General features: G+C 34.5%; 1 protein-coding gene across 1 annotated transcript in view; it reads left to right on the forward strand.

Moving 5' to 3' along the window:
- The window catches only part of HELRODRAFT_81076 (hypothetical protein), a gene marked incomplete at both ends in the record, with an annotated part of 3,964 nt that extends 3,300 nt beyond the window's left edge, over positions 1–664 (forward strand). Inside the window, one exon of the mRNA XM_009020864.1 lies at positions 560–664. Coding sequence (XP_009019112.1) covers positions 560–664 — 105 coding nt within the window. The remainder of the gene's footprint in view (positions 1–559) is intronic.
- Positions 665–13,171: the final 12,507 nt, after the last annotated feature.

Raw genomic sequence — 13,171 nt, forward strand, 5'->3', positions numbered from 1 at the left:
GGGGTGCGTGATACTGAGGCGAGTGACAGATGTGGATGGAGTCGAGGGGTATTTCGCGTTTCATCATAGGTAGCCAAACGGCAACCCCCGATCTCGGGGAAAATGCCGTCTAAACGTGTGTTGTTGTTGTTGTACTTACGATAATAATGATGATTTTTGTGTAAAAATGAAACTATCTTTATGCTGTTGAACTTGAATAATTTTCAGTAATTTATCAGTATATTGGTAAATTATTATTGATATATTGGTAAATTATCGGTACATTGGTAATTTTCGGTTTTTAGTTCGGTTACTGATTTAGTACTATTGAGGATGGGTATTCACGCAAGCACATTTGGGCATTTAATTGTCTTGAGATTATGTTATCGCTCATTAAGCAGCCTCTTTTAAAATAATATGCTGGAGTCGCTTATTAGTCCTTATGACGGAGTTAAAAACATTAAACAAATATCTCGTTATTGTTTTGTATCGTTTCAAAATGATATAAACACAGATGCTTTGCTTGAATTTTTTGTCATGTTTTAAATTCAGAAAATGACAAATGATTTCAATTTTAAAGGATCCATTTGAAATGAATGTGAAGAAGAGAGCCACAGGAACAAAAGAAGAGCCCACTCTTATTCCGTCTTTGTACGATAAAAGGCTGATTGGATGTGTTTGTTAGTTTGTTAATTTCAGTTATATAACTGATTTTTTTGCTTGTTCGTTCTCCTTTTATTGATTTGTTAAAATTCTGTTTATAGACTTTTAAGTTATGAAATCAAGCTTAGAGACCGCAAAATAATGCTGGGCTATGTATTTATGAAAGACAATTTTTGATTGGTTGATGTGTGCTAATTGTTAGGATGAAAATTTTGAGTAATTTCAGGTTATGAGTAAAAGAATCTGGAAATAATTATGATATAATTGTACTATGAAATTTTAAGTCTTATTTTTTTTTAAATACATTTGTTGATTTAAATATTATTTGCTTCATCTTAATTTTCCAGACTCATTGTTAAACTCATAACTAAATAATTCAAAGAAGCTTTTTAGCCAGTATAATATCTCCATTTCAATATGGGGATTACCTCAGGTTGTAAATGTGATATGAATATCAAAAGAAGGGTAGCTATGGCGAAAGAAAGATGCATATTCTAAAATGAAAAGCATCTGCACCAACAGTAAAACCAGAATATCAACAAAATTAAAACTGTTAGGGTGTTACATTTTATCAGTTTTAACTTACAGCTCTGATTCCTGGACAATTTCTAAAGAAATGGAAAATAAATCAACGCTGCTGAGATATGGTTTTTAAGAAGAATTATGAAAATTTGTTGGACCTCTCCTACTTCAAACGAGAATGTATTAAAACAGTCCAGTTATGAAAAGGAAATTACTACAGATAATCCACAGGGGCAGTTAAAGTTTTTGGCCACATCATGCAGAAGGAAAATGGAAAATCTAACTAACAACAACTGGAAAGATTGCAGGGAAAAGATATCGTGGTCAACAACGAAGTGAAGTCCTTGTGTCACTTGTTGAATATCACCACATTTCAACTCTTACAAAGTGTTAAAAGATCAGATTTTGTGGAGGTCGATGGTCGCCAATGCTCTGAAAGGATAAGGCACGAGAAAGAAGTCATTAAATCATTTGGTTTCCTTAGAAACATTTGTAACAAAAGTTTTTATATGCAATGAATGAATAGTTACAGTCTTTTTTGATGTTGTAAAAACCTATGATAAGACTGGGAGATACAAGTTCTTAGGGGCCTGTATTTGTATAAAGCTGGATTAAGAGGCTGACTTTCGTTATTTATATACAATTTTTTATGTGACAGAAAATTTAAAATAAAGTATAATATTTTCTTTGAGATGAGAATACTGCAACAATTCTCTCCGTAATGCTGTTCTGAGTTGAAATTAATGGTTTTGGCTTGTTCAAACAAACAACAACAACACACGTTTAGACGACATTTTCCCTGAGATCGGGGGTTCCCGCGGCTTGTTCAAACGTCTTTATATAAATTATTTAATGGTTGCCTGCGGGATTACAAATGTTGAAAATAATGGAAAAAGATTAAATGACATAAAAACATACAAACATACAATTATTATTAGTATTTTTGGTGTGTTTGTAAGCGCCCTTTAAAAAGATATCAGAGGCGCTAACGATTATTTTAGTACATTGCCGTAGCACTTTACTAAGGCAATGCAATGAATGGAGATAAAAAAATTAACACGGGTAAGCATTGACAAAAAGTTGGTGATTCAACCTTTTACGAAATTGAATAACAGATAACGCAAACCATTCCAGACAGCAGGACCCATTACGAAGAAATTTCTTCGATCAAAAGCCAAGTTTGTGTCAAGTACAAACAGTAAAACCTGAATTGTCAGAGCACAGTGTTTGACTCAGCAGTGGCATTGTCCTAGGAATGACTCTGTCAGTTAAATATTTAGAGGCGACTCCCTTAATACATATAAAAACCATTAAAAAGTCCTTGATGGACCGAAGTCAGCAAAGAGCAAAAAGAATTGGCTTAACGTGATCGTATAGTTTGTCTGCCTTGGTTAATGATCGTATATATATATATATATATATATATATATATATATATATATATATATATATATATATATATATATATTCTTGTGAAATTAGGATTTAGACCATAGTCGATACAGTTTTCAAGAAAATCAACCGCGTTAATACAATTATTATGTTTATATATTAATTTTTCAAGTTTTCTAATTAAAATTTTATTATAATTATTTAATTTATTAAGTAAAATCTAAAATTATTATTGTTCATGTTTATTATTATAAATAATTGCAAAAAACAATAACAACAGCAACAACAACAACAATAGTAATAATAATAATAATGATAATAACAATGACAATGATAATATAAACTTGGAAACATGAATATTGTAGTATGATGATATGGCTGATTTTTGCTTTTTATTTTGTTGATTTACTTTATGGTCGATTTTTCAGCAATTTTTTAAAATTTTAATTTATTTTGTTTAATTCTAATATATATCTATGTAAATAATTTAAAGTTAATTTTATCAATATGTTAAATATATAGTTTATAGAAATTAATAATAATATTTTCAAAAATGTTTCGCGCTTAAAATTAAGTTATACTGTATGACGTCATTTGTTTATAAACGGTAATTTTCGTTATTATTTAAAAATATTTTGCACTGAAATAGTTTTTGCACTGTTTTATATCAAAAAAGCTTTTTGCAATTATTTATATTAATAAACATGAACAATAATAATTTTAGTTTTTTACTTAATAAATTAAATAATTATAATAAAATTTTAATTAGAAAACTTGAAAAATTAATGTATAAACATAATAATTGTATTAACGCGGTCGATTTTCTTGAAAACTATATATATATACCAAACATCTACCGGCGTGGGACATTACGGACATATATTATCCTATATCATACCAATATATATGATATATATATATATATTATGTATGATATATATATATATATATATATACATATATATATACATATATACATATATATTTTAGAAAGAGGTTGGAACATCACATAACATACAAAAGTGGACCATCAGCCACGCAAATTGATTTCTTCGCTGTCAAGCAACCACACCAAAGGCTGTTCTAAAACGTCAAAGTTATACCTGGCGAATCACATGTGTCGCCCAACATAGACTCCTTGTGGCAGACCTGGTTGTCGAACTGTCAAAACATAAGTCTAAACAAATGCCTCGGAGAATCAAAACGTGGAAGCTGAAAAGCAATATTCATCGAGAAAAATTTCAACAGATTATCGCCACACAGTTAGACCACCAATCGCAAGCCAGTACAGATTGGAGTACATACAAAACCGTTTTAATGAACGCTGCAACTACAGTTTGTGGGGAAAACTGGTACACTTGGTGGTGGAATGACAATGTACAAAATGCAATAGCTGAAAAGAAAGTTGCATACAAGCAATGGCAAAAATCAAAGTCTGTAGATGACCATAAAATTTTCCGTGAGAAGAACAACTATGCAAGACGTCAAGTCGCACTGGCTCGGACAGATCAGTGCAGAGAGTGACTCACTAAAAGCAAAGGTGAACAAATGAAATCTCTGTATCGTATAGCAAAACAAGCAAAGCGTACGAAAAAAGACATAGTTGGTGCCTCATGTATCAAAAACGACAAAAATGAGATGGTTCTTGAACAAGATGAGATCAAGCTACAGTGGAGAGAATACTTCAATCGTCTGTTAAACAAAACAAATCCCATCAATGTTAACTTTGACGCTCCACCCATCGAAGGTCCGATTCCAGACATCACTGTAGAGGAGCTTACAGAAGCTCTGTAAGCTATGAAGAATGGAAAGGCAGCAGGGCCCTCTGGACTAACAAATGACATTATCAAAGCATCTGGTACTGCAGGTATCCAAACGTTACTACAACTTTGCCGTGAAATCTGGAGAAATTGCTCAATGCCGACTGAATGGAACTAAAGCATGACAGTCCCGCTATACAAAGGCAAGGTGATCCATTGAACTGTTCATCATATCGGGGTATACTCCCTGAAGTTAGAACACTCCCTGAAGTTAGAACACTCCCTGAAAATTGTCGAAAAAGTCATTGAGAGAAGATTAACGTCGTGCGTCACAATCGGAAATTATCAATTTGGTTTTCTAGCGGGGAAATCAACAATTGATGCAATTCACATTCTTCGGCAACTGCAAGAGAATACCTCGCAAAGCATCAACAACTATCACACATTTTTGTAGACCTTGAAAAAGCATTTGATCGAGTTCCCCGTGAAGCAATCAGGTGGAGTCTACGTCGACAACTCATTCCAGAATATCTTTTTCGACTTGTGATGGAAATGTATACGAATACTAAGACTCTTGTCAGCACAACGGTTGGAAACACAGATGCATTTGACATTCGCGTTGGAGTTCACCAAGGCTCGATTCTCAGTCCACTGTTATTTATAACTGTGATGGAAGAAATCACAAAACCGATACGCACTGGTGACATTTGGAATCTAGTATATGCTGATGATATCGTTTTAACTGCCACGTCTGAGCAGAATACAGCACAGATGTTTGAAGATTGGAACACCAGACTCGCCGATCATGGATTCAAAGTCAACATCAGCAAAACCAAAGCAATGAACACTGGTGAACCCATCCAATCCACAGCTACTGGACGATGGCCCTGTTCAGTTTGTAAAGCTGGTGTAGGTAATAATTCAATCAAGTGTCAGCAGTGTAACCAGTGGTGTCACAAACGTTGTTCAAAAATAATTGGAACTTTATCTAAGTGTCCAATTTTGTTTGTCCTGCTTGCATTATTCCACAACAACAAATTCAAAATAGCACTGTTTTTGAAGCCATTAAAATAGAGAAAGTCACATCGTTTCAATATCTAGGGGATGTTCTGGATTGTACTGGAACAGCTGAAGCTGCCGTTCGAGCACGCATACGTGCAGCCTGGAATAAATGGCATCTCCTTGCCTCTATATTGATGCGGCGTGACATCCCACTACCACTACGATCAAGACTTTATAAATCTGTGGTACGCCCGGTGTTGTTATATGGTGCAGAAACATGGCCAATGACAACCAAACTGGAACAACAAGGCGGATGGTACGCTTTTGGAACCGTTTGGATACACATCGTTTTAAATCACTAATTTTAAACTCTCCAATCAGTGGTCCGTTTGATAGTGATGACGCGGATGATGCATTTGTGTTGTTTGATCGTGAGATGAGGAGGGTTGTTGATGAAGTGGCTCCACTACACTATGTCAACTCTAAACATGTGCCATTAGCCCTTTGGTTCGACGGAGAGTGCATGGATTTGAAAAGGCTATGTCGCAGATTAGAACGGGTTTATCGAAACAACCCAAGTGATAAAAATAAGAATATCTGGCGACAAGCTATTAAAGATAAATATTGCTTGTTTGTCAAAAAGAAAAATTGTTATTGGAAAGACTTGGTGGAATCAAAAAGCAACAAACCAAAACGTCTTTGGAATGCCGTTAACGGTTTGCTTGGAATGGAACAGGTAATGGATGTATCAGAAGTTGATCATAGTTCTCTTGACTTTTCCAAGTTTTTCAAAAGCAAAATTGATGATGTTCGTAATTCAACCAATCATTGTGATGAACCAACATTCACTCCATGTGATCTTGATGAAGAATCTTTTTTTTCAAACTTCTCGCCCTGTACTGACAGCTACATAAAAAAAGTCATTTTAGAGTCTCCATCAAAATCTTGTTTTCTTGATTGTGTGCCCACAAAAGTTCTTAAAAGATTTGTTGATTTGTTTTTACCGTTTTTAACGTTTTCATAAATTTGTGTTTAAGTTCTGGCTCATTTCCATCAGCGTTTAAAAATGCTGTTGTTACACCGATTTTGAAGAAGAATTCTCTTGATAGACATGAGTTAAAAAATTACCGACCTGTATCTAACCTTATGTTTTTGTCAAAGTTGGTTGAAAGAATCGTTTTATCACAATTTGCTTCTCATTTGAAAATTCATAATCTTCTGCCGGTTCACCAGTCGGGTTATCGTGTGTTTCACTCGACGGAAACAGCTTTAATTGATGTTTCGTCAAGGTTGTATTCATCAATGGACGAACAAAATGTGTCATTGCTTGCTCTCTTGGATGAGCTCGGCGTTCGATTGCGTCGATCATGCAATACTTCTCAAAAAACTGAAGCAAACATTTGGACTATCGGGAGTCGTTCACAAGTGGTTCGTGTCGTACCTTGCTGGTCGTACTCAACATATTTTATTCAAAACAAATTTGGCAGCTGTCCATGCTTTGTCATACGGTGTACCACAGGATTCCATCTTAGGTCCCATTCTCTTTTTGCTTTATACAGCAGATGTCTACACAATAATTGAGTCGTACAATTTCAGGTTTCATGCATTTGCTGACGACATCCAAATAATAGCCAACTCCTCTCCCTCGTCCTTTGGTGATGTGGTCGATGATTTAGTATCGTGTTTATCAGCCATTGATGTTTGGATGATGGGGCACAGATTAAAGTTGAACCAATGCAAGACCCAGTTTTTGCCTGTGGGTACATGGCAACAAGTGAATAGAGTGGGTATCAACACTATCAGAATAAAGGAATCTGTCATCGAATTTTGTGCGTCAGCACGAAATCTTGGATTTATTTTTGATACAAGCATGACAATGCAATTGCACATAAAGTTGTTGTTGAAAGAATGTACTTACCAATTGAGAAAATTGAGACTCATCAAAGGATCTCTAAATATACATACATTGCAATGTTTAATTATTGCAACAGTTTATTCTACGGTTTACCCAAAAAGTATGTTGCACAGTTACAATTAATTCAAAATCGGGCTGCCAAGTTGTTAACTGGTGGTTCATATTTTGATCATGTTACTCCTGGTGGTTCATATTTTGATCATGTTACTCCTATTCTCTTCAATCTTCATTGGTTGCCCGTTCAACAAAGAATTGTCTTCAAAATTGCCCTACTGGTGTATAAAAGCATTAATGGATTAGCGCCGAAATATTTAATGGATTGAATTGTTCCAAGAAATGCACAGTGTCAGAAGTTACGGTCAAACGATTTAGATTTGTTAACAATTCGACAAACTCAGCTTGCTGTTGGTTGCAGAGATTTCGCTGTTATGGGACCGAAGATTTGGAACAGTTTGCCGGTTGACTTGCGAAATCGTGGGTTGTCAATTACTGAATTTTGAAGAAAGCTAAAGAACCATCTTTTCAGACAAACTTTTCATGATATGATTTGATTGAAGTGAAACATTTAATCAACTTTTGCATTAGCGCATTTAATCAACTTTTACATTGTTAGCGCCTTTGATTACAACAAAGGGCGCTTTATATATAAATAATCTAATTATATATATATATATATATATATATATATATATATATATATATATATATATATATATACACACACTATGACTATATACGTCGATGGAACGCGGGAGCGGACAAATTCGGTCATCATGGCTTGGTTTGTCGTCTGGGTGGGGGCTGTCAACTGTTACTCAACATTAAATAATTAGGCATACCCGCTCTTTTCCAAGACTTCAATTCCAGTTTTGAAAGAAGTATCTGGCATTTCAGAGCATGATGGTCACCGCCCGGATGATTGTACCCTAATCTCTTGGAAAGCCGGTAGATGTTTAGCGTGGGACATTACGGTTCATGGCATTTTTTCGTAAATCTTACTAGTAAATAATGTGGTTTGGCCGCAACCAGGGCAGCAGATAAAAAAATGAAAAAAAAATACGAGAACGCTCTCCTCTCATTGGAATTTTTGCCAATATGTATTGTTTGGTTTGTTTTGGATTCAGAAAGGTTATAGCCTAATCGGTAGTACAACTTTGGATGTTTTTAATAACCGTTTGTAGACAGTTATGACGGTCAAAAACCATGATAAATCTTTTGCAAAATACCATCCAACGATCTATTTCTTTTGTGATCATATCAGTAAGGCTGGTATCAATAGCTGGTTTATTCTTTAAAAATTATTTTTCTGCTTCTCTGCTCAAAATAGCACAATTTGTGGTTAGAACCATTTTTATGCAGGCTCTTGAGTTCATCATGAATTCTCTTCCATGAGTGTTTGTTGCCACTAAATCCTTCTGGGCATGCTAACATAGACCTATTTGGCAAAGGAAATTTACTAAATATGCGGTATAGAAAATAATAAACTGCATTTCTGACTTTACTCCATGCGAACCAATTTCTTTTTATCTCTTCTCCATTTTTCACTTGACAAATAAGGGCTGATGGAGGAAAAAAGATTTTTTCAATGTCTACTGGAAAGTTTTTAGGTAAGGTTTGTGGACCGATAAAGACAGCATCATGCACGTCTTTGATTTGAAGAAATATGTTTTCTTGTTTTCCTTTGTTGTACTCTGAAAGTGTTGATTTGTTGTAGTTGTTGGCCTCAAGTTTGCTTTCAGATGTCTTTTCACCTTCACCAAACGTTACATTTTGAGAAGAAATGACAGTAAGAGATTCTTCCAATGTAACCATAAATTCAATTTGTTCAGGTTCAGATTTGTTGTGAAAATACGAATTTAATTGTGTTGATTTGTTTGTTTACTTTTACTATTTGTCTTCAGCATATTCTGTAAAATTTAGTGCTAAATCGCAATTTTTACTTTGGTTCACTTTTTCATCCAGTTTGTTTAAATGTTATTTTTATTGTCTTTCATAAGGTTTGTCATATCGTATAGTAAATTTAAATGAATTAATAAATAAATTTGATGTGAATATAGAATATGAATAAGACGTTTAAATGTGCGTGATCATGCGACAAGATCAACCCATGGTTTTCGTCAGTGAAACCTGGTACAAACACTAAAGGACTCTGCCTCCCATTATTGAGCGCCTATAAACTGTCATGATCACGATGATATATATATTTATTTATATTATTAGCTAATTTTGACATCGAGAAATAAATGCATTTCGGGTAATAGGGGCTATATCTGAGAAATCATTAGAAATTAATCGATAAATCAAGAAACTCTTGGCATGGGCATTTGTAAAAGCATTGAGAAGTTTTCGGAAAATAATTTAGCAACGATGATTAGGATAGTTACTAACGCCTGTTAATTCGAATTTTTTTGATTTATTTGGGAAAGCCTATTTTTAAAATACTTGCAAATTGAGGCAGCTAAATATTTGTGTTTAGATAACGATTAGTAGTTGGATATCAAGCAGGATGCAGCTATAAATTAAATTTTATGTTAATTATTTCAATATGTTTCTTTTAATCTAAGCTAATGAAACTGTTATTATTTCTTGGGCGTTACGCCGGGTCAGCTAGTGATAAACTAAAATAAAATATGCATAAATATGTATAAACTAGCTTATAGTACTTAATAAATTAGTTTTATATTAAATTAAATATAATAATAAAAACTATAAACTACTTAACAAATAAATATTCAAAATAAATAACACTGTAATAGTTTAAATAGAAATTGAAATAAAACTTGGGTTGTAGATAAATGAACAAAAGGATATACTCGCACGCCACAAAAAAATAAATTTCAAAGAAATAAAATTTAAGTAAATCAATTTTTTATTATTAATTATTATTTTACAGTCGGGAGCACACTCCCACACCGTACATCAATAATGTTGAATACTAAATGTTCAATGAACAATATTGTCACAACAGGTGAAGACGATTCTCTCAGCATTATTTGGATGTTCCTGCATAGAGGCGAGCCCAAACGCTGTCAGTGTGGATATTGGTTCAAATTAGTTGATATCGACAAATCAAAATTTGTTGAGCCTTAAGTCTTATTCGTTTCAGTGAACTTTTAATAAAGCTTGGACAACCATTATTTTTAAAAAGTTTACGTGCTAATAAAAGGTGAAATAGGAAAATTTTTGTTGGGTTTGTCTTTAATTGAAATTTACCTGCTAATAAAAAACATTAAGTAGTTTCGCAATTGTTTGGAGATTTACAGGCTTAACAATATAAAATTTAAATATAAAGTTGTGCACAGTTGGTTTTGAACTATTAGCTTGATGTTATCTGACGAAATCGAGACTTCTGAACATCGTGTATAATTTTATTTATTTATTCAAATTAGCTTCTTCACGGAAAGTAGTTTACAAAATATACGAAAAATTTGTCTAAAACGGTACATTACTTAGTGTAAATGATTCAACTAACCCAGGGGGTTGTCTAGCACGACGATCTCGAATCAGCTTGGCTATACGTACACCATGGTATTATATATTATTATATAATTCAATATTATATTATATAATTCTAATAAAAAAAGATACCTGAAAAAAGATACTAGTATTCACAAATGTAAAGCATGAATTAAATCGATTAAAAAATAATTAAGATAAATAAAATCTTTAAGATAAATATTTATTAATAAACCATAAAAATGTAAAATTAGATGAGTTTGATGAATAATTAGTTCATGGGAACTAAAAAAGGAGACCAAGCACTAAAGCGCACTGAAAATGTGCGCGGGTGCATTTAAGGGCTCGTATATGTATTCTAAGTATATGAATTAGCCATTAGCCAGACGACCCACACACAGCCAGTACAGTGCAAAAGACAAAAACCATCAATAAAGCCGACAGTAGGTACTCAACATGGAAAAAATAAAATTTGTAAGAATCAAACGTTACTAATAATAGACAGTATAATAATAATAATCTTCGTTTAGTGTCCAGAGACCCAGTTCCCCGAGGTAGGACGTTGTTTTTTTTGCCATCAACTTTTTGCGCCAAATTAGACGATCAGTTGTATCCATTTCATTTAAATTTAGAGCTTTCATGTCTTGCTCGATTGCGACCAGGACTTCTTTGGACGGCTTTTGGGACGTGTGCCAGGTACTTCAACATCTGTAAGAGAAGTTATGGCATTGTTTCCACTTCGCTTGACATGACCAAACCACCGCAGACGGTGTTGCCGGCATTCGTTCTTTATATCAAATAAACCAGTATGACACAGGATTTCGGTAGATTTGATGTGTTCCATCAGACTAATTCGTTGCATCCATCTGAGCATTTTCATGTCGATTCGTTGAAGTTGTTGTTCCAGTTTGGTTGTCATTGGCTATGTTTCTGCACTGCCCCATATAACAAGACCGGACGTATCACAGATTTATAAAGTCTTGATCGTAGTGGTAGTGGGATGTCACGCCGCATCAATATAGAAGCAAGGAGATGCCATTTATTCCAGTCTTTAACGGCAGCTTCAGCTGTTCCAGTACAATCCAGAACATCTCCTAGATATTGAAACGATGTGACATTCTCTACCTTAATGACTTCAAAGGCATTGCTATTTCATAATTGTTGTTGTGGATTGATGCAAGCAGGACAAACAAAATTGGGCACTTTAAATTAAGTACTAATTATTTTTGAACAACGTTTGTTACACTGCTGACACTTGATTGAATTGTTACCTACACCAGCTTTACAAACTGAACAGTGTCATCGTCCAGTAGCTGTGGATTGGATGGATTCAGTGTTCATTGCTTTGGTTTTGTTGATAATGACTTTGAATCCATGGGATTGGATGGGTTCACCAGTGTTCATTGTTTTTGTTTCGCTGATGTTGTTGACTTTGAATCCATGATCAGCGTGTCTGGTGTTCCAATCTTCAAACATCCGTGCTGCATCCTGTTCAGACGTGGCTGTTAAAACGATATCATCAGTATATATTAGATTCCAAATGTCACCAGTGCGTATCGGTTTTGTGATTTCTTTCATCACAACTATTTAAACAGTGGACTGAGAATCGAGCCTTGGTGAACTCCAACGCCGATGTCAAAAGCATCAGTGTTTCCAACTATTGTGCTGACGAGAGTCTTAGTATTCGTATGCATTTCCATCACAAGTCGAACAAGATATTCTGGAATGAGTTGTCGACGTAGACTCCACCTGATTGCTTCACGGGGAACTCGATCAAATGCTTTTTCAAGGTCTACAAAAATGTGTGATAGTTGTTGATGCTAACCCCTAACCATCTTTTATAGCTTTCAGAGCTTCTGTAAGCTCTTCTACAGTGATGTCTCGAAGCGGACCTTCGAGAGGTGGAGCGTCAAAGTTGACATTGATGGGATTTGTTTCAGATGATTTGGTTATACAACTCCCATTAAAAAAAGGACAGTCTACAAAGCTTCAAGAAGATTGGGAAGAGTCTTGAGTTTATGAGTCATTGTTTACCGTTTTCATTAACCCTGAACAGAGGTGGCTTTAGGGGGGGCTACTTGGGGCGACCGCTCCAGGCCCCGCGCTTTGGGAGGCCCAGCGCTTTCAAAATTATTTTTTGAATATCCAAATTTTTTTGATAAATTTGTATTATTAAATTCGATAAAAGGCATAATTATATATTATATATCAATCAATCTACGTTTTGCGTCCAGAGTCTCGGTTCCTCGAAGTAGAACGTGGTTTTCTTTGCCATCAACTTTTTGCGCCAAATTAGACGATCAGTTTTATCCATTTCATTTAAATTTAGAGCTTTCATGTCTTGCTCGATTGTTTGCGACCAGGACTTTTTTGGACGGCTTTTGGGACGTGTGCCAGGTACTTCAACATTTGCAAGAGAAGTTATGGCACTGTTTCTACTTCGTTTGACATGACGGTGTTGCCGGCATTCCTCTTTTATATC

The sequence above is a fragment of the Helobdella robusta genome (genome assembly GCF_000326865.2).
Source record: "Helobdella robusta unplaced genomic scaffold HELROscaffold_29, whole genome shotgun sequence".
NCBI lineage: Eukaryota > Metazoa > Annelida > Clitellata > Rhynchobdellida > Glossiphoniidae > Helobdella > Helobdella robusta.